Genomic DNA, 24,447 nt, shown 5'->3' on the forward strand with positions numbered 1-24,447 from the left:
TATGGAAGTCTATAGGGAGCCACTCAAGAGGTTTAAGCATCTTATTATGTTACTAATTTTGCTTCTAAAAAATCACTAAAGTGGCAGTGGGAAGAGGGACGAGACAAGAATGATTTCTATATTTCTGACTCAGGCAACCATATGTATAATAATGGTATCCACTGCGATAGGGAATAAAGGTAGAGAGACAAGTGAGAAATTCAAGTAGGGTGAGTAAACTGGATGCACAGGCTCCAGGGTAAGATCTGATCCAGATATACAAATTTTGGAGTCAATAGCACACAAATTCTTGCTAAAGCCACAAAACAGATGTGATTAGAGAGAATCTGTAGAATGAGAAGAGGGTCTTCTGTAGAACATCAACATGGAGTGCTTACTAAATACATCGATAATGACCTAGGTATGTGTACATGTATATATCTATATTTCTCCATCCATCACTTGAAGAGCTTCAGGACATTGGTACAGAGAATCTCTGGACACCTTTGAGCCTGTTATCAGCAAACTGTAGTCTATGAACTCCTGGGAGTTCCCAAATCCTTTCAGACAATACGCTAGGTCAAACTATTTTAATAGTAATATCAAGACATTATTTGCCCTTTTCTTCCCTATATTGACATTAACTGATGGTTCAAAAGCACTGGTGAGTAAAAATGTTGGAGCCTTAGTGTGAATCAAGGCAGTTGCACCAAACTACTAGTAAGTCATTATTATTATTTACCACCAATTTCACTTAAGAAGGTCTTTGATAAAGCAACATAAATAATTACAAAAAAAAATAATAATTACCACAGTACAATGGCTGTTTCAAGGAAAAGCACTAGGGAGATTGTTTGAGTTGTAAGCTAAACTAGCTGGGTTTTTTTTTTTCATAGAAAACCATTTTTCCTTAAAAGAACCACTAATAAAAATTGTTTTTTTCCAACTTGGGTGTTTGGTACACATTTTCTCAAACATGAATAAAGGGAGCCTATCACTTGAAGGACAAAAGTAACAGCATTTGTTGCTAATGAAAAATTCAAGCTATCAAGTTGAAACTGAAAATTTAGAAAACTTGCATATGCCATGGTAAGCTTGAGAGCTTCTCAATAACTAATCACTTTTTGATGAGATTGGTAGCAATATTAACAAATGTCATTTTTAAATACTGTATGATTAAATGTGTCAACATTTGGAAAAATCTGCATAATTCATTGAACCAATGTTTTCCAAGTGGCCAATGCATGATGTTATAAAATCATACATGTGTAAAAGGCCCATCAAAGTGCAAGACAAACCAATGGATTTTTAATGTAACATAGTGTAAAAAAAAAGCTCACTGATAAGAATTCAGATTCCACACTATAACTAACCTTGAAGGAATGACTACTTGTTGAGTTTTGTAGTTGTATCAAAGAAAAATATCCATAATTATCTGAGAGGCTATTAAAATATTCTTCCTTTTTCCAACTTCTTGTCTGTGTGAAGCTTCATTTTCTTTATACATTTACACCAAAGCAACATATCACAACAGACTGAATGCAGAAGATCTGAGAATCTCTCTTCTATTAAGCCAACTATTAAAGAGATTTGTAAAAATATAAAACAATGGTTTTCTCACTAATTATTTTCATTTCAGAAAATAGTTATGTCTCACAAAAATGTAATTTGTTAACATGTTGGGTTTATTATTTAAAAAAAAATAAGCCAATTACCATTTTTGAAGCTTCTCAGTTTTTTAATACAGTAAATATGAATAGATATTATCCACATAAACAAAAGCTGTTAGGGGTTTTAAACACTTTTAAGAGTATAAAGTAGTCCTGAGACCAAAAGAAAGTTTGAAACCGCTGGCCTAGATAACTGTCCAGTGAAATTAGTACTACAATCTGTAAACAATCCGCATATTACAAGTATGTTAAACGGTGGTGAAACTATTTTGTATGATACTGTAGTGGTGTACGCATGACATTGTGCATTCGTCAAAACCTATAGAACTTGAAAGCACAAAGAGTGAAGCTTAATGTATGCAAATTTTAAAATATCATTTAAGAGATCAGGGATCCCAGGAAGGAATGTATACACAACCTCTCTGAAGGGCTGAGTGGAAAAGGTGCTGACCTAAATAACTTTGGAAATAAATGGACTCTGTAAAACTATAGGCAAAAGGAAGTTGCACAAGCACTGAGGTGTCACACCTGGGAATAAGTTTACAGTACTTCTGATACTGCTATACACATATACTAGAATCGAGCAATTAAATAAATGGATAACAGATAATGGGAATTTATAGATAAGCAAGGAGAGTAAGCTAGAATAATCCATGTGGTAATGGATTAGAGCCAGAAACATCAGTATAAACTCATGTTTAGCTCAATACAGATACAGATGGTTACATATAGAAATATTTATAGATATGTGTATATACAATTATATTTATATATACTTTGCTCTGTCAGCTGAGAGGGCCAGAAGCAAGACAACCCAATAACAAATGAATACACCTACTGCCCAGATCTTAGTTTGTAATACCATTCTCCAATAAAAGGAACCAGGAGGGCTCATTCAAGAAATGGCTCATTATAGGACTATGCCAATATACAAGATGAGCCTGGAGCATCATATAGTACCAGAAAATAAGGAAGTGCTAAAAACCAAAAACAAAGAACAAAACAAAAACCACCTACATTGATGGGGGTATGTCAAAGAGACAGGAAGCTGACCGAAAGGACTCCAAATGCCTAATCCTGGGACAATTTGAAGAACAAAATGAAACAGTACTGGTTTATAACCCAAAGTATACAGTAAGTATCCATGAATCCATACTGATGTAAATAAATGATTGAATAAAACATATACTGGGGAAAGGAAACAAATCTCCCGTGCAGAAGAATTCTGAAAAATTAATGTAAATATTCTGTTCTCAAAGAGGAGGAGCATAAATTCATGTTCCTTAAGTATGGGCTACACACAGTGAATTCCTGTCAAAGAGTATAGTAGAGAAAGGGAGAAAAAAAGAGAGTAGTAATTTACAGTGGAGAAGCCACTTAACACTATGTCAGCCAGGTGATCTAGCTCAACAACAGCAGGTGAGAAATCATGTTGGTAACATGCGCCCTTGATATCATTTCATAAAACTGACACTTTACCTCTATGGTCTTCCTCCCCAGAATCCACTACCCCAGTCTAATCGCGAGAAAAACAAAAATCAGTCCAAAAAGTCCAATGAAGGGGCATCTTACAAACACTTGGATACAAAATCTTACAAAAACAAGGGAAGTCTGAGAAACTGTCATATGCAAAAGGACCCTAAGGAGACATAAGTAAATGTAATGTATCCTGGATGGGATCCTGGAATAGAAAAAGACATAAAGTAAGGAAATAAGAATAAACTATGGACTTCAGTTAATTATAATGGGTCAATAATGGTTCATTAATTGTAACAAATGTACCAGCCAAATGTAAGATTTTAATCACAGGCAGAACTGGGTGCAGAGAATATGAGAACTCTCTGTACTATCAATTTTTCTGTAAATCTGTAAGTTTTCTAAAAAGAAGAAAGTGTATTTTTTTTTTTTTCGGTACACGGGCCTCTCACTGTTGTGGCCTCTCCCGTTGCGGAGCACAGGCTCCGGATGCACAGGCTCAGCGGCCATGGCTCATGGGCCCAGCGGCTCCGTGGCATGTGGGATCCTTCCGGACCGGGGCATGAACCCGTGTCCCCTGCATCGGCAGGCGGACTCTCAACCACCGCGCCACCAGGGAAGCCCAAAGTGTACTTTTAAAAAGTACATTAAGGTAATGACTTAGTATTACAGATACACAACTAATTATAAAGACAATCAAAATTGTTGCTACATGAGAGTAAGTCCTATAAATCCTATTAATTCTTTCTAATTCAGAAAAGTTACTTGCACAGAAAAACCTTGAAAATTCCACAATTCAGCTTCATTAAGTAGTCTATATACTTTTAAACATAAAGTTTAACAATGGTTTTTCAACCTACCATTTTTTTCTCCCATCTTTTGGTGTTGTTTACAAACATAAAATTCTTCGAAATTAACTTTATCAAAGAACTGAATCACTTTGATTGTAGAATATAACTGGAATCCAACTGTGGTCTCTATGAAATTTGCAGTACTCAGAGAAAATACATCATTATACCACTCTAAACCAAATATTCTTTGATACTTGAATTTTCAAGTAGAAATTGTGGTTGAAGAAACTTTCAGAAATGATCACTAGTCCAACTTAATGACAAGTCCATGCATCTTCATCAAGTGAATACATATAGTCGTATCAGATCATTGACAATATTATTTTAAAAATAAAAAACAACTCCATCTTTCGGTCCATGAATGCATGAAACATTCTGTAAGGAAAACAATAAGGAATGGTGCATATTGGTAAATAATAAAATATATAAGAAAAAAGAGATTGTTATAACAATAGCGCTATCTTTTAAAACAGCATGAACTATTATGAAAAAAGAATACATATTAACTGGAAAAACATGTAAAATATCAATATTAGGAAAATTACGGAAAAATTAAGAATCATCTACTTAATATGTTAATTAACAGAAAAATTAAGAACTATCTACTTAATATATGTTAATTAATATAAATTAACTCCATTTTATAAAACTTTAAAAAACTTTTTAAATGGGGATAATAATGCTAACTACCTCAAAAGATTGTTGTGAGGTTAAGACTTAATCACCTAGAATACCTGGCACATTACAAAGGACTCAATAAATGCTAGCAATTATTATTATTCTTTCACTATATATACTTTTAAAACAAAATTTGAATTTTAGTATGTATAATTTTTTATAATCTTTCATTGATAATATATCCTGTACTTTCTCTCGTCATTAATGTTTTCCTGTAATATGACTTTTAAGTGGCTGTATAATGTACTTTGGTCAATAATCCATATATTAAATTACACTAAAGAACAATTATTATGTTCTTTAGTGTAATATGAACAATTATAAACAATAATTATGCAATTATTAAAATTTAATAAGTTAATAATTAGTACTATAAACCTGTATAGTGTACATTTAGATTATTTCTATTTTTCCAGTATAATAAATAAGGCTGGAATATATCTTATGCATATCTGATTATTTCCTGAAGATATACACCTAGAGGTAGAACTAAAAGGTCAAAAAGAGATCAGCAATTTTAGTCTCAAGGTGTTAGTCAACATATACATTCTTCTCCCACTGCCACACCAAATCTGCAGAAATGGTAATTTTTTTTGTAATTAAAAATATAAAGTCATGTTGAAAACAAAAAGGGAATTCTCTATAGATTGAGTCTGTGCGACCTCTCTGGGGAAAGGAAACAGATGGGAAGTTGCAGAGATAATGCCAACCACAAACACATCACCACGGCAAAAGGAAGAGTAAATCCTCTCAGAGGAGATGAATACACAACCAAGAACCATCAAACATAATGAAGAAAGCTACACCATGAAAAAGACTTAACAAGCCTACCAAACTGATGAACTTATATTAAGAAGGAGAATTAATAGAGCATCCTGAAAATAATTTTAAAGCAAATACTGTATTTAATATCAAAGAGCTAAAGAAGGAAACCTCATCTATGAAAAAACATACAATTTTTTAAAATAACCAATTGGCTATCTTGGATATAAAAACAGTTATTGAATAAACTCAATAGATAGATATAATAGCATAGACTCAGATGAAGAGCCAGTTAGTAAACTGAGAGACTGAGTTGAGTAATTCACTCAGAACACAGAGCAAAGAAAAAAAAGGAGGGATAACTAGAATGAAGAGGCAATAATGACCAAAAAATTCTCAGAACTGGAAAACACATTAGCCTACTAATGTGGCTAGTGTGGGTAAGGGTCCATTGAGTATCAAGCAAGATAAACTTTTTAATACATACCACTAGACAAACCATGGATAAACTTCAGAATATCAAGAAGAAAGACAAAGTCTCAGAAACTTTCAGAAAATCTAGATTATCTAAAAGGAATGTTTATTAGACTGGTACTCAGACTTCTCATCAGAAATGCCAGATGCAAAGTGTTAAGGGAAAATAAGTCTGAATCCAGAATACTATTTCAGCCAAGGTATCTTTCAACGTGGGGGTTGGGGGGAAGGCTTTTACAGACACTCAAAGACTTTGAAAGAAATAAAGAAGTACTTCATGAATAAAAACTAACGTAGAAGGAAGTACTGAGGTAAAAGAAGCAAAAGTGAGCAAATAAATGAGTAAAACACATTAATGCTAGATAATTACAGATTAAAAATGGGTTTTAATGATGAAACCAAATTGCTGGAAGATATAACCATAGGAAATTTACATTCTTTTCTGAAGGAGGGATGGAAGAGGATTCTTGCAAGATCTGAGAAAATAAAGTAGAAGCATACTAAGTTCTTCGTAGGGAGGATATCAATACAAACGAAATGCAGACTTTGTTAGGAAAATATAAATTTAATAATTGTTTTAAAAATGTAAAAGTAGGGACTTCCCTGGTGGTCCAGTGGTAAAGAATCCGCCTTACAATACAGGGGACGTGGGTTCGATCCCTGGTCATAAAACTAAGATCCCACATGCCGCAGGGCAACTAAGCCCTCTCCCCGCAGCTACTCAGCTCAACTAGAGCCCGCGCACCCTCGAGCGTGCAAGCCACAGCTAAAGAAGCCCGCGCAAGACAACGAAGGGCCCGCGCGCCGCAACTAAGACCGACGCAGCCAAAAATAAATAAAATTTAAAAATAATAAATAAATCTTTAGAAAAAAATGTAAAAGTAATCTATGAAAAAGAAAACAGAACAAAGAAAACCTCAATTAAAACCTTGGGGCAAACCTCAATTAAAATGAGAAATGGAAAAATATAAGATATAAAGGATACAATGGGAAGCAAGGTAAATAACGGGACAAGAAAAAGGCCAATTATGTTAATAATCACAAAAAAGGTGAATGTGTTCAGTCTTACTTATTAAAGGACAGACTCTCAGATTAAACTGCAAGCAAAACCTAGCTATATTTTAAAATAAGGGACCCACTTAAATCTCACAAAATGTCATCAAAAGGTTGAAATGAAGGGATGTGAAAAAGAGACATACCAGCAAATACAAGAAGAAACATTCATATCAAACAAAATAGAAGTTAATATGAAAACCAATAAAAGAGACAAATATTTCACACTGACAGAACAATTCACCATGAATATCTAATTGAACTTATTGACTACCAACTAGGCTCAAGAAAAAAAGAAAAAAAAAATTAGAGGGATAAGTACGAAAAGGAAATTAAAACAATTAAAGATCTTACCAGAGTTGCATGCCACACATCCCCATCTCTCACTCCCAGTATACCAGGTCCAAAAAGTTTTATAGAAGAATTCTACAAAACTTTCAAGGAATGGATAATTTCCATAGTATACAAACTGGTCAAGAGCAGAAAAAATATGGGCGGCTACTCAACATTTTTTTGAGGTTACTGTAACCTTGACGCATAAGAAAAGAAACTCAAGGCCAAACGCACTTCTTGGTATAGAAGCAAATATAGTAAGTAAAAACATGCAGCAGTAGAGTAAAAGTATGTTACCAAAGTATGGTTTATACCAGGAATACCCAAAAAGTTTAGCATTGTAAAGTTACTCAATGTAAATTTCTACATTAACAGATAAATAGAGGAAAACTATCATCTTAAATACAGAAAGACACACAAAAGAATTTCAATAAAAGTCAACAACTATTCTGGGGTGGGCCGGGGGCCGTGGGGGGGGGCGGTGGGGAAGACAAGGACTCTTGCAAACTAGGAATAAAAGAGAATTTCTTTAACCCGATAAAGACTACCTACCAAAACAAAGAAGTAAATATCATATTCAATGAGGAAACATCAGAAGCATTTTCGTTACAGTCAGGCACCAGATGGGGACACTTGCCACCAATGGAAGTTTGGTACTGGAAGTCTTAGAGAAATACAGTAAAATAAAAAGAGACCTAAAGATTGTAAAGAAGAGAAAAATCTATCTGTAGAATAAATAATTGAAAACTAACAAACTTAAAATTTTAACTTAAAGTTAAAAGCCAACCAAAGAGTTGGGAGAAAATGTCTGTAACATTTTTTAACAATGGTAACAAAAAGTGGACAGAGCCACAGACTCTAAAGAAATTTTTAAAAACTATACAGGATACACAGTAACCAGGACGCAAAAAGAACTCCTCAAATCATTAGGAAAAAGATAATTCAATAGAAAAATGGGCAATTTAAAAAAAGAAATTATAGAAACATATATTACAGGTCAATAAACATATGAATAGATACTGCAGTTTTACTGGTAATCAGAGAATGAAAAAAATTTTTAAATGAGTATAATTTTCATCCATCAGATGGACAAAAAGTACAAAGATAGTATCTCATGTTGATCTAGATTGTAGGGAAATTGAACTGTCATACTTTGTAGGATGTGTAAATTAGTAGAAGTATTTTGGAGGCAAATTTGGCAATGCCTATTAAAAATGTTCATAACTTAAAACCAAGCGATTCCACTTTTAGGTATATATTCTTGAGAAACAGCACATGTGCACAGCAAAACAAATAAAAGGATATCCCTGCAGCACTGTTTGAAAGGTGAAAAACTGAACAACCTAATGTCCATCAAGAGAATGGTAAATAAAATGCGCTACATAGTACATATCAAACAAAATATAATTTAACATGAAAATGAGACAAAGATAAATATTTTACATTAACAGAACAATTCAGTCATACATTGGAACACTATCGAGCAGGTGAAAGAAACGAGCTGTAAATAACATAACAAGCTATAAAATAACACGTTTACACTGCAAAAACACTGTCAAGTGAATAAAATTACAAAATTATATAGTATGATACCACTTCGATTTTTAAGAATTACAAATGCATATATGCACCTACAGAGAATATGTAAGTGTAAAAAAGGACTTGAAGGCTCTGCATCAAAGTCTTGAGTGTGGAATGGGAGAAGGGGGTAGGTAATGGATTGTGGATTGTGCTCTGTATCTGTAAGGTTCTAATTTCATAAAAGGAGAATGTAAAAATGCACTAATTTAAAAATTAAGTATATAACTTTCAAAAAGGGACTGTCCATTTTAAAGCCTTCTGGAGCATATTGCCAAACTGCCTTCCAGAAATGTTCTACCAATTTATACTTCCACCTGTAGCACATAAGCACACTCAGTAATAGCTTCGTTTTAAAGAAAGCTCTCACCAGTGTTGTTCATACCTTCTGAAAATTTAAAAGTAACTGAACTTACAAAATTAAAACATGTTTACTGAAGAAAATTTGCAAAATATAGTAAAGCACAGAGAAGAAAATTTAAATCACTCATAATCTCATCATCCAGAGACAACCAGTGTTATTTGAGAGTGTAACAGGATTTTAAAATTTGCTCATATTTTTCCCCTTCTTTTTCATTTTGGCAGAAAAATAATCTGTTTTGCTTCATTTTATGGTTCCTTTTCGTTTTTACAAATAGGCTCTTAGGAAACTGTGACCATTTCCTGTTACGTTTTAATTGTGATGACAGTAATGAACATTTATTGCATATAAAACATGTGACAGGCAGGCTTCTAAATACTTCACGTGTTCGTATTAATGTGCCTAACAATCATGTGGGATAAATTAGCATGCCCGTTTTTCTCACAAGGAAGCTAAAGCCGCCACACTGTAAGTGGTAGAGAGCAACTAAGGAACCAAGCAGTCTGATTTTTGAGCCCGTTTTTTGATTATTTCAATCTACCGCCTCATTAATACATGCAGAGCTCACTGCAGGTTTCCACGTGCCGAAGAGCACAATTACATACTGTTCCTTATTTAACTACCTGTTGGGGATAATTTCTTATTGGATTGTGGTTAACGAGAGTCAGGAGCTCTTAGGATCTGACCTCAAGTCCGTGATCTTGGGTAGATGATTTTACTTATTTAGGGTTTGTGTGGTCTTACCTGTGAAATGGGTCAGTGGTTAAACCATCAAATTCTGCTTCTGGATTTTGGACTGCAGTCCACTCCCCGCAGCCCTTTTTACAGCCTCAGGTTCCCCAGCTGCTTAGGAATCACCTCACATGAAGATGTGCACCGGGTGACAAGAGACTGGAATGCGGGCTGAGAACTCAGAGCGCCCGCAGTCCCTTCTCCAGCCCGGGACTGCACGTGGGTGAAAGAAGGGAGGTGACAAGGGCTGGGATCCACGCGGCCGAGAGCTCCGCCGCGTTCCCGGGTGCTGGGCCGAAAGAGCCGTCGGGAGGGCCAACCACGACCGTGCCTCGGTTACACCGGCTCGACTGCGGTTTCCACGCCTCCCGCTCCGTTGGCGAGGCTGGGTTCCCCCGCGGGTCGGACTCCTCTCCCACTGCACGCCACCGAGACCCCACGGACCCAGGTACCCTCTGGCCGGGAAGTACTTCACCATTTACTAGACCTCACCTCAACAAAAACAGTCCCGCCTCGCTTCAGCAGGGACGGAGGACCGCCCAAACCCTAACGGCCAGGCCTAACGCGAACCCAAAATGGGAGGAGTCGGACACTGAAGGTTCCCACCACCTGGCCCGGAGCCCATTGGCTGCACACCCACTGGGTCCACGCCTCAGAACTTCCGCGCGCGTACCGTCGGCAACGCGGGAGCGCCGGAGCGCGCCGTCTCCCGATTGGCTGTCAGAACTCTCGGGTTGTCTCGCGCTCTCTGGCTGGACCAATGGGGATATCCGCAGTCGAGAGGACGGCATCGCTGGAGTGGTGGCTCAGCTGTTTCCTCTGGTAGGTGGTTGGAGCCATCTTGGGTGTGTCTGGGACGGGGCTGCTTGGCGGTTGAAAGCGTACTTAGCAGCTCAAGATGTAGAGGTGTTCTGAGGGAGCAGTGGAGGAGAGGAAGGGCCTGAGGAAACAGACCTGGCGCCTTCTTACTTCCCTGAAAGGGAAAGGTTTTCCTGGTCTGAGTCTCAGCCCTGGCTAGGAAGAGCGATAAATGGTGGCGGTGATGGGGAGCGCAGGCTTTGGTTGGTTTGTTATTGTCGGGGCTTGGCGAGGACTCTGATGCCTTAACAGTGATACCTTGGGTTCCAGGGAACTATTCCAATAACCTTTGTCTCGAAAAGATTCTGACCACCAACCCTCTTTACTGACAAAGGAGGTTGGCTGATGGACTGCCTGATTCAGAAAGGAACAAGGCTGGTAATGGAAGGGGACAGGGGGAGATACCTCACGACTGTCCTCAGATTCGAAAGAGACGTCTTCATTTTCTGTCGTTTGCAAGGGAGTGACTGCTAAAGTTTTTGCCCTACTCGGTAGTTAACCTCTGACTAAGGCCCTATTTTGGTAGTAGTGAGCGTCAGGTTCTGCGTTAGGGCAGTTTTATTCATTAAGTGTACAGCCAGCATTCCTGCAGTGGTCTTTTTTTAAAAGCAAGAAAGTAGTTGATCTTTGCAGAAACAGTGGAAATGAAGGAAGAATTTTGTCAAATTTTGGTTTTCCTTGTTACAATCTGCTGAAGATTTAGGAATCTCCGGGTTTGCCTTGGCATCCTTGGTTGCTTCGTCATGGGTAGGGAGAGGTTTTTGTAAGAAAAAGCATCTTAACTTCTCAGCTCTTTGGGGATGGGAGGAGGGAGACAGGAATTACCTCCTTTTCCTCCTTATTATTTTAAAAAATCGAAGTAGAATGCACGCATGGTCATTCATTTGAGGGGAAATTTTATCGGATCTGAAAACCTAGCTAAAAGGTTAATATTTTGTGATTAACTTCAGCAGTTTTGACACTCATGAGAAGAAAGCAAAGACACTTATTGCCTTGAGTTTAGTTTTCATTTATCCAAGGTTAACTGGTAACCCAACTCAAAAGTACCATGGCAGGAATACCAAAGAGAACAGCAGTAAAATAATAATTGAAAATTAATTTTCTTTTACAATTTTACTTTTTATTCATGAGTCTTAAAAACTTAAGTTGCAAGAGTTCAGTATCAGTAATTTAGTGGTGAGTTGATGGCTAAGGTACTATGTACATAAGGAATGTTGGTGTCTGCGGAGAGTTTTGGAACCAACCCTGGGCGGATTTCCAGGGAGGACTGTATAGGCTATCAAAGTAAAGTTGGTGAGAATTCCCTGGCGGTCCAGTGGTTAGGACTCTGTGCTTCCACTGCAGGGGGCACGGGTTCAGTCCCTGTTTGGGGAACTAAGATCCCGCAAGCTGTGCAGTGCAGCCAAAAAAAAAGTAAGCGATTGGTGGCTAACAAACAGCGATAACACAAAGGAGCTGCTCAGTAAATGTTTGCAAAAACTTTTGGATAGCGTTCACATATCATAGTTACTGGCATACATTCAAAAGTGTAATTGTTGATTGAATACATTAAAAACATACAGTAATTGGGAGGTATGGATATATACATTTTTTTAGCCTAACTGAAACATAATTTTTTAACCTGCTTTCTGGAAAACTTGACCTTCAATTTGTTTGAACTAAATTTATTTGTTGCTTCCACTTTATACATGTGAGTAATAATGAGGACAGGTTCATAAATCTTTTGTGAGGTCTGTTTATGAGATCCTACTATAAGGAAATTTAGATAATGAAAATGAACCCTCAAGTAATAATGCTGTAGTTGCATTTTTTCTTGAAAGCGTACAGTCTCAGTAAATGATACCAAACATTAGTGCCTTCGATCTCTTCTGCTGAAGAAAATTTATTGCTTTTCTATTTTCTTTTTTTGTTTTATTTTATTTTTTTATACAGCAGGTTCTTATTAGTTATCCGTTTTATACATTTAGTGTATATATATCAATCCCAATCTATTTTCTTTTTAACACAACTTAAAGTCAAAATACTACGTTTACATTTACTATAGTGCGTAAATATGTTCTGTATGTAATTTTAAAATAACAAATTAGGTAACTGTCTTCAGATTTTTCTTTGAAGAATTCAGTTCTCTAGATTTCATAATATATAATCTGAAGATCTGTAGAAATTTTTTAAAATATCACTTTTGCATGAACAATGTTAAGTAACTAAGTAAAAGTCATTTAACTTAGATTGATATGTTAGAGATTATTTTTTTTTGCAATCTCATATATACAAATTTAGATTTTTTCCCCATTATCAAGTGACACACCGTTTAATTATAAAAGAAAAAATTTGATGATACCTTTTAAATGAATATGTTTTGTGACAGAATGTTTATTAGAATCTCTTTATCTAATAGAGCATAAAAAAGTCAATAAAAACTGCTCTCAGAGAACCTGTTTGGAATTCTTGTGTTTGGTACTTAAAAAATTCAAAAGATTTTATGAGTGAAGGTTTTAGAGTGATTATAAGCACTTCTTTTTTATTATTATTAAAGTATAGTTGACTTATTATATTATTTTCAGGTGTAAACCACAGTAATTCAATATTTTTATAGATTACACATCATACAAAGTTATTATAAAATATTGACTGTATTTGTTATTGAACCAAACTTGAGTCTGGTCACCTGCCATGCAGCAAAGCCTATTTATTGACACTGGGTATGGTGAAGGAAAGTACACCATTTATTGTAGGGCCCAGGAAGGAGTATGGGCAGCTCATGCTCAAAAGACCCAAACTCCTGGATGGTTTTCAGGGGATCAGTTTTAAAAGCAACATTTGGGGGTGAGAGCTGCAAGATTCATGACTTTCTTCTGATTGCTTGGTGGTGAGGTAGCAGGATGACATTTCAGGAATCTCAATCATCAATCTTCTGGTTCCAACCAGTCTGGGGTCTAGTGCTTGAGAATGTAGTCACTGTCCTCCACCTGGGTGAGTGGGGGGCCTTAGTTCCTGACAAAGATATCTGTCAGATTGTTATGTATATCCCTTGAGGAGGAACTAGGATTCTGCTTTATTGCCGAATTACTGCCATTATTTTTCTTCTTTAACTGCTTTTCCTTTGTTTCTGCATTCTCTCATTTCCCTAATTAGTAACTGCCTGTGCCTGCTCTTTGGAACTCAGGGAAAGCCTGGAAGACTAGAGACATTTTTTACAAACAAAAAATGGGGAAAATGGAGGGGCTTTTGTACACAGGAGGACCTCCCCCCCAGGACCTGTTTGATTTCAGTACCCCCTTTAGTTTGATATTCTTCTATCTTGAGAGGAACAGGTGTGGGACAAGAAATGGAATAAAGTTTTGGATAGAGAGGTTAATAATAAACTCAGCAGAGGAACTCAGTTTTAGGGGGACTCAGTTGCATATTCCCTGTGCTGTATATTACATTCTTGTAACTTTTTAATTTTATACCTAGTAGCTTGTACCTCTTAATCCCCTTCACCTACTTTGCCCCTTCCCCTACGCCCCTCCCCTTTGGTAGCCACTAGTTTGTTCTTTGTATCTTTGAGTCTGTTTCTGCTTTGTTATATTTGTTCCTTTGTTTTATTTTTTAGATTCCACATATAAGTAACAATACAAGCACCTCTTTATTTAAAAAAAAAATTAAAATGTGATAGGTTTTCCCCTCGTACTAAATTGCATATAATAATCATTCCTCTTTTTAAATTTATTTTTGAAGTACCAGAAATACCTTGCTGGGCCTCGTAAATAATTTTGACCATACAAATGTCACTTTGGGGGAATATTTTGAGATTTTCAGAAATATTTCTATATTCCTCCTTAATTTGGTGTGTTTCACCATTATTTTTCTGGTATTCAACCAATAAGGTCCATTATGGGAATAAATTAAATGATGTGACTAAAAATAAAAAATGACTTAAAACTATATAAAGATCATCCTACTGCATAGCACAGGGAACTATAGTCAATATCCTGAGATAAACTGTAATGGAAAAGAATATAATAAATGTATATATGTATAACTGAATCACTTTGTGGTACTGTAGAAATTAACCCAACATTGTAAATCAACTATACTTCATTTTTATTTTTTAAGAAGATTTATTATTTATTTATTTAATTTATTTTTGGCTGCATTGGGTCTTAGTTGCGGCACACGGGATCTTCTTTGAGGTATGCGGGATCTTTCCTTGCAGTGTGCAGGCTTCTTTCTAGTTGTAGCATGCAGGCTCCAGGGCATGTGGTCTCTGTAGTTTGCGGCACGTGGGCTTAGTTGCCCCACAGCCTGTGGGATCTTAGTTCCCTGACCAGTGATTGAACCTGCATCCCCTGCATTGTAAGATGGATTCTTTACCACTGGACCACCAGGGAAGTCCCTATACTTCAATTTTAAAAAAAAAGAAAAACAAAAAAAACCTATATAAAGATCAAAATGACTACTGCAGTTTGTGGTGTTCAGCTAATCAATGAAATTGATTGGATGCCTGAATCATGAGAATGTCCATTAACTACTGAAAATGATTGTGAGGTAAACACATGGGACATTCATATTTCACTTAAAGGAGTAAACTTTAAATTATTATATATATATATTTTTATTTTTTTTTGCGGTACGCGGGCCTCTCACTGTTGTGGCCTCTCCCGTTGTGGAGCACAGGCTCCGGTCGCGCAGGCTTAGCCATGGGCCCAGCTGCTCCGCGGCATGTGGGATCTTCCCTGACCGGGGCACGAACATGTGTCCCCTGCATTGGCAGGCAGACTCTCAACCACTGCACCACCAGGGAAGCCCTATTTTGTTTTTTTTGAAGGATAGGGGAACTGAAACACTAAAGTTTTGCCTTTACTGTGACTTCTCCCTTTGAAATCTCATTTGTTCCTGCTGTTTAAACCATCATTTTTGTGCAAATGAGCCCTAATTCTAAAGTCAAGTTCTGCTCTCTTAAGCACTTAACACACATTTCTCACAGCCTTTTGGACAATTCGATCTACTCAATTTATATACTACTCTTCCTCTTTCATGTTTCCTATCTTGATTAATGGGATAAGTATCTTCTGAGTGGCTCAGATGTAAAACTTCAAATTCTTACCTCTCCTTTTGCCCAATTGTATAATCTGTAGCTTTAGCCTCCAAAATGGCTTTCTTCATTTTCTGCTCTCACTGCCACTGCCCTAATTTAGGCCTTCCTTTTCTTTTTCTTAACAACATTTTATATGCCATTGTATGATTGACAAAGCCCATACTCCTTAACTTGAAATTTGTATGAGTTAAGATACAGGTTTGGCTTCTGTGATGGAGAAACTGAAAAATAATTGTGGTCTAAAATAATATTTTTTTAATAAAATAAAAAGTTTATTTCTTTCCTGTGTAAAAGTATGAGCTGACCAGGTAGCTTTGCTAGAAAAAGTTGTCAGGGGCCCAAGCTCTTTCTAACCTGTTGCTCTGCTATCCTCATACAGCTCCATCTTGTGGACCAAGATGGCTGCTTCACTTCCTGCCATTACATGCCACAGGCTTTTAACTTAAAGGCTAAAATATATGGGGGCGGGGAGTGGGCAGAATATTTGCAAGTGGTAGTAGGAGTAGGATTTTATTTTCAACCTTGGGTTTTAGAAAGTTATTTTTAATATCTTTACAAAATAAAGTAACAATTTCATCATTTCTGTTATGATTTCATGAACTTTTGATGATTCTGTTAGGTTCCTTCAGTTACATTTGGGAGAAGTAAGGTGGGTTGCTGTGACCCTCAAATATTGTGCTCATGGCCTATCACTTGCAGACCTAGGGACTGGTACTTTCCTTTTCTCTGTGTGTAAAAATGATTTACATTGTCCAAAATTACTTTCTTTTGAAAGTAATCAATGCCTAGCTCAACTTCCTCTTAAAGTATAAATAGGTTTCATTCAATCACAATCTCTTCTAATCATGCTGTATTCAAATTGTGCATTTTATACAATGGTACTTGCTTCTTACAAGCTTGTGAGAAACAAAATAACTCCCTGGAAGGCAAGACTACTTCCTGAGTCTGATGAACACATGTTTGTATGTAGTTGATATTCGATAAATGTTTGTTCATTTGAAGTATATTTCATTTTTCAAATAGAATAAAGAATTGAGTGGGGAGGTCAAAGGTAGGCCTATATTGCTTTACATGTGAAGTGTGGTCTATACTTTTGGCGAGTGTATTCATTTCTTACAAATCAACATATAAAAACATCAGTACCCGACAGAAAATGAGCAAAGGACATGGACTCATGGTGACAAAAGTACAAGTACAAATGGCTTCCATGAAAAGTATTTAACTTGTAATTAAAGAAATAAATACTTAAAGCAATTTGTTGGAATGCATCAGAGACATAAATATGTATACTCTTTGACCCTTTCTAGGAAGCTTCTGTGAAAATGGAAATGGAGTCAAAACTTTTTGATCACAATGTAATTTTGTACTTGTGAAAAATTGGAAATAAAAATTACCTAATGGTGGAAGAATGGTTTTATAAATTACGGCACACCCATCACAATAGGCTATATTTCAACCTTTTAAAAGGATTGTTTTCAAAGGGTATTTAGTGATACAGGCTATTTAATGACATAGAAAAATGATCATTATTTTTGTTACATGAGAAAAGTATAGAATAGTAATTGAGGAAATGCAGTGAGATTCCACTATACAACCTCTTAGAATGGCAAAAAACAAAACAAAAAGAAAAAGAAGAGAACACAGTGATGGCAAGGATACAAAGCAACAGGACTCAAATCTTGCCAGTGGGAATGCAAATACTATAGCCATTTGGAAGACTGACAGTTTCTTATAAAATCCAACATACCTTTATTATATGACCTAGCAATCCCACTCCTAGATTGAAATTTTCCAGCAAGATATGAGAGCTCCATTAGCTTCTCTCTCTTGCCAGCATTTGGAATTATCAGGTTTTTTTTTTTTTAATTTTAGCCATTATAATGAGATATGAAGTGACATCTTATTATGATTTTAATTTGCATTTCCCCCACAACTGCTGTATGCTTTTCTTATGAAAAGTGAAATGAAAACCTGTAGTCTCCCCTCTGCAAATATTTATAGCAGTTGTATTTGTAATCACCAAAAACTGGAAACAACCCAGATATCTCAACTGGGGAATGGATTTTTAAAAACCGAAGTATGTCCGTACAATGTGACACAGGAACGAACCTCTTAGTCTAGGATAACATATAAGTATATTGGAAAAGGGACTATGAGATAATTACATACTAAGTTATCATAAGAAAAAAAACCAAATGAGCCATGGAGCATTGCATCATATAATCAAAACACACCAGAAAAAAAGTGGCCAAAGAGCAGATGAAAATGGTAATTAAATATTTCAAAATAAAGCAAAGAGAAATTAAGGGAAAGATGAAACCTTTGAAGGAACCACACAAATCAGAAATAAAAGGAGCTCAGAGATGAGGTGAATAAGCTATATAGAAGGATATGAAATGAGAGCTGGCAGAACTCCAGAAAGAATTAGAAAAAAGGATATTTCTAATGATGATTAAATTAGAAAGAACACAAGAGTGAATATACATCATAGAAAGCACAATAAGAGAAATAAAGAGTAGATAAGAGAAAATTGAAGATAAAGATAAAGATAAAGTTTTTTTAAAAGGGGCCAAAAGAAAGTGACAAGACAGGGACTTCCCTGGTGGTCCAGTGGTTAAGACTCCACACTCCCAATGCAGAGGGCCTGGGTTCGATCCCTGGTCAGGGAGCTAGATCTTGCATGCCTCAACTAAAGATCCCGCATGGCACAACAAAGATCCCACGAAGATCCAATGTGCTGTGCCTAAGAGCTGGCGCAGCCAAATAAATAAATAAATATTTTTTTAAAGAAAAGAAAGTGACAAGACAAAGAGAGCCAAAATAAGTGTATTAGGAATGTATTTGGTTTTGTTAAACCAAAGCATAGAGGTGATGATTATGTAACATTAACAAGTATATTGTGAATATACTTAATGCCACTGGATTGTATACTTAAAAATGGTACGTTTTATATTGTTTATTTTGTTGTTTATTATTGTTGTTTATGTTGTTTATTTTACCATGATAAAAAAATTGTAAACCAATGCAGTGGAACAGAACAACTATTAGAACTATAATTCAGGAAAACTTTAAAGAAGGTTTAAGTTTATATACATTGAAAGACACACTGTGCATCTGGGGAATTCAACCCAGAACAGTCAGTTAACACAGAAGGATTCTTGTAGAACTGTTGGATTTTAAAAATAAAGAAAAAAAATCTTTCTGCACCCATGGAAAAAAGACCAAGTAAACCTGGAAAGAAAATTAGACTGGATTAGATTTTTTTAATATAAAAATTTATTTATTTTTATTTATTTATTATTTTTGGCTGTGTTGGGTCTTCATTGCTGTGTGCAGGCTTTCTCTAGTTGCAGTGAGCGGGGGCTACTCTTCGTTGCGGTGTGCGGGTTTCTCATTGTGGTGGCTTCTCTTGTTGCGGAGCAGAGGCTCTAAGTGCACAGGCTTCAGTAGACGCAGCACATGGACTCAGTAGTTGTGGCTTACGGGCTTAGTTGCTCCGCGTCATGTGGGATCTTCCTGGACCCAGGCTCAAACCTGTGTCCCCTGCATTGGCAGGCAGATTCTTAACCACTGCGCCACCAGGGAAGCCCCGGATTAGATTTTTTTAGCAGCAACATTTCATGCCAGATAATAACAAAGCAACATTTTTTAAATATTCAAGGAAATAAATATTCCATATCTCACCAAATTCTACTTCAAGAATTCAGGCCATTAACAAGCATATATGAACATGAAACAACTCAAAGAATATTGTTCCTATGAATCTTTCTTGAAGAATATACTAGAGAACAAATTTCAGACAACCAGGAAATGACTGGAGAATCTTTGACATGAGGTCAGGTGGTAAGCACTGAGTATATCTTGTGTAGCACTAAGATTGTAAGATGGGAATAATTGTGGTAGAATGGTATGTAAATGTTGTATAATCTGATGATGTAGAAATAGCATAGCCCACAGAAAAAGGGAGGGGAGAAGGGGAGTATAAGTGAAAAGTAGAATCAAGTGGTTGTTTGCCTCATAGGAATTAGCTGTAAGGAAAAGGATAGCACTTGAAGCTGACTGATGGACATAAAATACTATAAATAAGTATGTATACTTAGATGTGTAAGATAAAACGCTAATAAAAGTAATACCCGTGATCAAAACTAGATGGTGGGGGAGAAGAGGAAGTTACTAATTTTGTTACTGCTAATCGCAGGGAACAGTATCTTAAAAAGAGGGGAGGGGAATGAAGAGTATTGTATAAAGATATTACTATAGAGTTAACCCCAATAACAAAAACTTTCCTAAATACTAAAAGAAATACCTACCCTAAAAAGAGCAAAGAGAACTATGTAATGATATGCACACATTTTCTATATGTATTTATTTTCTATACGTACTTATCTGTACACACACACAAAATGAATAGAACATGAATCATTATCACAACACTAAATATATCAGGTGTATTAATAAATGTATATGGGCTCAACTTAATGATCGCTGTATGCAAAAGATACAGTTGTAAAAAGTATGAATAATAAAAGGAGTTCATAAGAAATGAAGGATAATTTTAAAATAACAATAATAGAGGGAAGAGTGAAAACATATCAGAAAAATGCAAATTTTAAAAAAAGCAAGGTTCATCATCTTGGTATCAGACAAGCAGAGTTTAGTTCAAAAAGCATTAATATGAAGGATACTATAAAATAGCCCATATAAAGCTAACGGTTATATTTACAATGAAGATTTTTTAAAATATCTATTTACCAAATGACACATCAATAGTTTTCATAAAGTAAAAACCACTAGATGTAAAAAGGAATAGAAACCTGCTAATAATAGACGACTTTAACACACCTCTCTCAAAATGTCAGGTTAGGTGGACCAAGAAAATTAGTCATTATTATACATAATCAGTAAGGTAGATCTTACAGATTTGTATCAAAGTCTGAATCCATTAATAGAGAATATGTCTTCTCAAATGCACATAGGACAGTTATAAAAATCTATTATGTATTAGACCACAAAGAATATATCAGTTCCAAAATATAAAAAGTCAAAATTTTGACCACATGTAATAAGACTAGAAAATAATTTAAAAATTTTAAAATTAAACCTGGGTCAAGTTTTCTGTAGGATGGTGGCAACTGTCTAAATCCAAATCTCTCCATACATCCTTTTAAAAAACCATACAGGGCTTCCCCGCTGGTGCAGTGGTTAAGAATCCACCTGCCAATGCTGGGGACACGGGTTCGAGCCCTGGTCCAGGAAGATCCCACATGCCGAGGAGCAACTAAGACCATGTGCCACAACTACTGAGCCTGCGCCCTAGAGCCTGTGAGCCACAACTACTGAAGCCCTTACGCCTAGAGCCCGTGCTCTACAACAAGAGAAGCCACCGCAGTGAGAAGCCCACACACCGCAACGAAGAGTAGCCCCCACTTGCTGCAACTAGAGAAAGCGCACGCAGCAACGAAGACCCAATGCAGCCAAAAATAAATAAATAAATAAATTTATTTTTTAAAAAAACATACAGATCTGTAAGGAGAGCAAAGTATATCACCACCACCCTTGCCTAACTAATGTAATTTCAAATTATGGTTATGTAGGCAGATAAACTGAAATGAGCAGACTCAGCTCTGGACCCCATGCTGAGGTGACAAGTGAGGTTGAGACTTCAGAACAGAGAAAAAGGAAGCAGGAACTGGCGTGAGTAGAATGCAAGTAAAATAACTCCAAAAAGAGAAAACCCCACCCTAAGGAGGGAAATACTAAGGTTTAAGACTCCTTAGACAAAAGGGACTTGAAAGTACACAGGATCAAAGAGGCCATCTCAGAAAGGTATTGCTTCTGGCAACAGAATGACTTGGAAGGGTCACCATTTACCTGGAGGCTCGGTGGTAAAGAGAATGAAGAGGTAGTAGAAATTAAGGATCTTGGTGAAACAGAGTAGAAGATAGATGAACCCTTTTTCACCCAAAAAGGAGTCACTGATTTTTAAAAGTCTGTACTTTATTAAACCAACAGAAGGTGCTGTTGAACTAAAAAAATCCAGTATTTCTTCCAAATCCCTCACTCCTGTCTATGTACCGTTGTTAATTAGTTTAAGAAAATTGAAACCCTTCAAAATGAACAGAAAATGGCAGGCAACACCCATATAAGGTTACTATAAGTAGAAAAAATAAAATGAGAATCAAAATATTTCAGCTGATGGAAAGTCTCCCCCAAAGCTTACTCAACTAAAGAGCTAAAGAAAACTACCTGAATTAAATACTCCTAACTGAAATACCCTTAAACAAGCATTTGCAGAGATAAAGTCTCAAATTCAGAACCCCAAGACAAAAAAAGAAGGGAAGAAATGGAAGGTGAATTTACTGAACTCAGGAAACAACATGAAGACAAAAAATAATCATCTTTTAAAATGAAGCTGAAGTCCAAGATACCTAATGGAAAGAATATAAGGGGCATTGAGAAAAAATATGAAGACAGCCAAAAGAATGAAAATTAAATGAAGAAAGGTAAAAAGTCAGAAAATGATTTATATAGATTATATGTAAAATTAGAGTTCCTAAGAAGAAAAAAACAGTAGCTGAGGCAATATTTAAACTTAAATCCATGAAAACATTCTGGAAGTAACAGAAGATTTAAATCTATGTATTGAAAATGCTCCTTGTGTACTGGGAAAATTGATCCCAAGTAGTCAACACTAAGTCATGTCCTAATAAAACTATTGGACTTTGAAGATAATGAAAAGTACCTCTGGGCTTCCAGGCAGAAAGAAGAGTTTAGCAACAAACTTCTCAATGGCAACATACAAAGCAAAATAGGCATGGAACAAATTTAAAGTCTATGAAATTGTAAGCCAAGGATTTTATAACTATGACTCAATCTCAGAAGAAAATTAAAACTATGATAAATTCCACTATATTAAAAAAATATTTACATGGTGAAAAATGCCATGAACAAAGTCAAATGACAAGAGACAAACTGGGAAGAAATATTTGAATATACAGCACAAAGAGCTCATTTCCTTAATGAAAATAACCTCCAAAAATCAAGGCAAATTACCATCAACCTGGTAGAAAAACAGGCCAAAGATATGAAAATAGATTTCATGGAAAAAAATGCAGATAACAAAACATATAAAAGATGTTCAACTTCAGTCATACAAAGAGAAATACAAATGAAACCTATTCTAAAAACCACAACTACACTACAGTCTTTCTCACCAAAATCTGTAGTTATATAAAATATTCTATGGACTGTGGGGAAACAGGCACTTTGATGCATTTCTGGTGGGGATACAAAAGCACAAAGCCCAGGAGGGAATTAAGTAGTATCTGGCAGAATCACATATGCGTGTGTCTTTTGACCCAGACATAGGAATCTGTTCTAAGGACACACAGGCATAAAATATAAACTGGCATTTGTATCAATTTAGTCACAACAGAATTACTTGTATTAGCGAAAGATTGGAAATAACCAAAATGCCCATTAATAGGGAACTGATTAAAGTACATGCAACAATGGAATAATCTTCAGGTTGATGGTGTCCCTTCCAAGTCACCCTTCTCACTAGAAGGCATAAGGAGAATGTAGAAAGTCTCCATGTACCAATATCGGGTGATCTGCAGAATATATTACAAAGTGGAAAAAACAAAGACACTGAAGAGTAATCTATTAAATATGTAGAAGGAAGGAATGGGAAAGGTGCCAATGATAGAGTTCTCTAATTATAACTTGTTTACATGGTTTCAATCTTAGAATCATGTATGTTTACATATTCAAAAATTAAATTAAGTAAAAAGGTAGAAAGAGAAGAAAAATCTACAAAGGAAATAAATTTACATAACTATATAGAAGTTTGGTGACATAGCCACACAAGAAAAGAAACAATTTTAGTGACTTTAGAACATAGATTTTGGACTGTACACTGGCCCTCTGTATCTTCAGATTCTCCATCTGCAGAGTCAACCAACCATGGATCGAGAATATTCAGGGAAAAAAATTCCAGAAAGTTCCAAAAAGCAGAACTTGAATTTACCCCTTACTGGCAACTATATATCATGTACATTGTATTAGGTATTATAAGTAATCTAGAGATGATTTAAAGTATATGTGCAATGTGCATAGGATATATGCAAACCCTATGCCATTTTATATAAGGAACTTAAGCATCCGTGGATTTTGGTATCCATGGGGGGATGGAGCTGGAACCAATCCCCCATGGATACCAAGGGATAACTGTATCTTCTTAGCGGGGTATATTCAGTAGTATAATTGTTGTATTGCTTTTTTTTTTTTTTTGCGGTACGCGGACCTCTCACTGTTGTGGCCTCTCCCGTTGCGGAGCACAGGCTCCGGACGCGCAGGCTCAGGAGCCATGGCTCACGGGCCTAAGACGCTCCGCGGCATGTGGGATCTTCCCAGACCCGGGCACGAACCCGTGTTCCCTGCATCGGCAGGGGGACGCTCAACCACTGCACCACCAGGGAAGCCGATGTATTGCTATTTTTAAAGTATTTTATGTCTATTGTTGGGTAAAATAAGTGTTGCAAAATGTTAATTGTTGAACAA

The 24,447-nt window shown here is 36.1% G+C and overlaps 2 protein-coding genes across 5 annotated transcripts in view; one reads left to right on the forward strand and one right to left on the reverse strand.

Annotated features, from left to right (window-relative positions):
* Positions 1-10,574, reverse strand: part of SETDB2 (SET domain bifurcated histone lysine methyltransferase 2) — an 80,983-nt gene extending 70,409 nt beyond the window's left edge. Inside the window, exons 1-2 of the mRNA XM_060129578.1 lie at positions 9,960-10,574; positions 3,986-4,351 (exon numbers count right to left, since the gene is read on the reverse strand). Coding sequence (XP_059985561.1) covers positions 3,986-4,001 — 16 coding nt within the window. The 5' untranslated portion in view covers positions 4,002-4,351; positions 9,960-10,574. The remainder of the gene's footprint in view (positions 1-3,985; positions 4,352-9,959) is intronic.
* CAB39L (calcium binding protein 39 like) overlaps positions 10,510-24,447 on the forward strand; it is a 100,481-nt gene continuing 86,543 nt past the window's right edge. For all 4 annotated transcript variants that reach the window (XM_060129603.1, XM_060129604.1, XM_060129607.1 and 1 more), the window contains exon 1: positions 10,510-10,769. The gene's annotated coding sequence lies outside the window, so the exon portion shown is untranslated. The remainder of the gene's footprint in view (positions 10,770-24,447) is intronic.

The sequence above is a fragment of the Lagenorhynchus albirostris genome, chromosome 18 (assembly GCF_949774975.1).
Source record: "Lagenorhynchus albirostris chromosome 18, mLagAlb1.1, whole genome shotgun sequence".
Classification (NCBI taxonomy): domain Eukaryota; kingdom Metazoa; phylum Chordata; class Mammalia; order Artiodactyla; family Delphinidae; genus Lagenorhynchus; species Lagenorhynchus albirostris.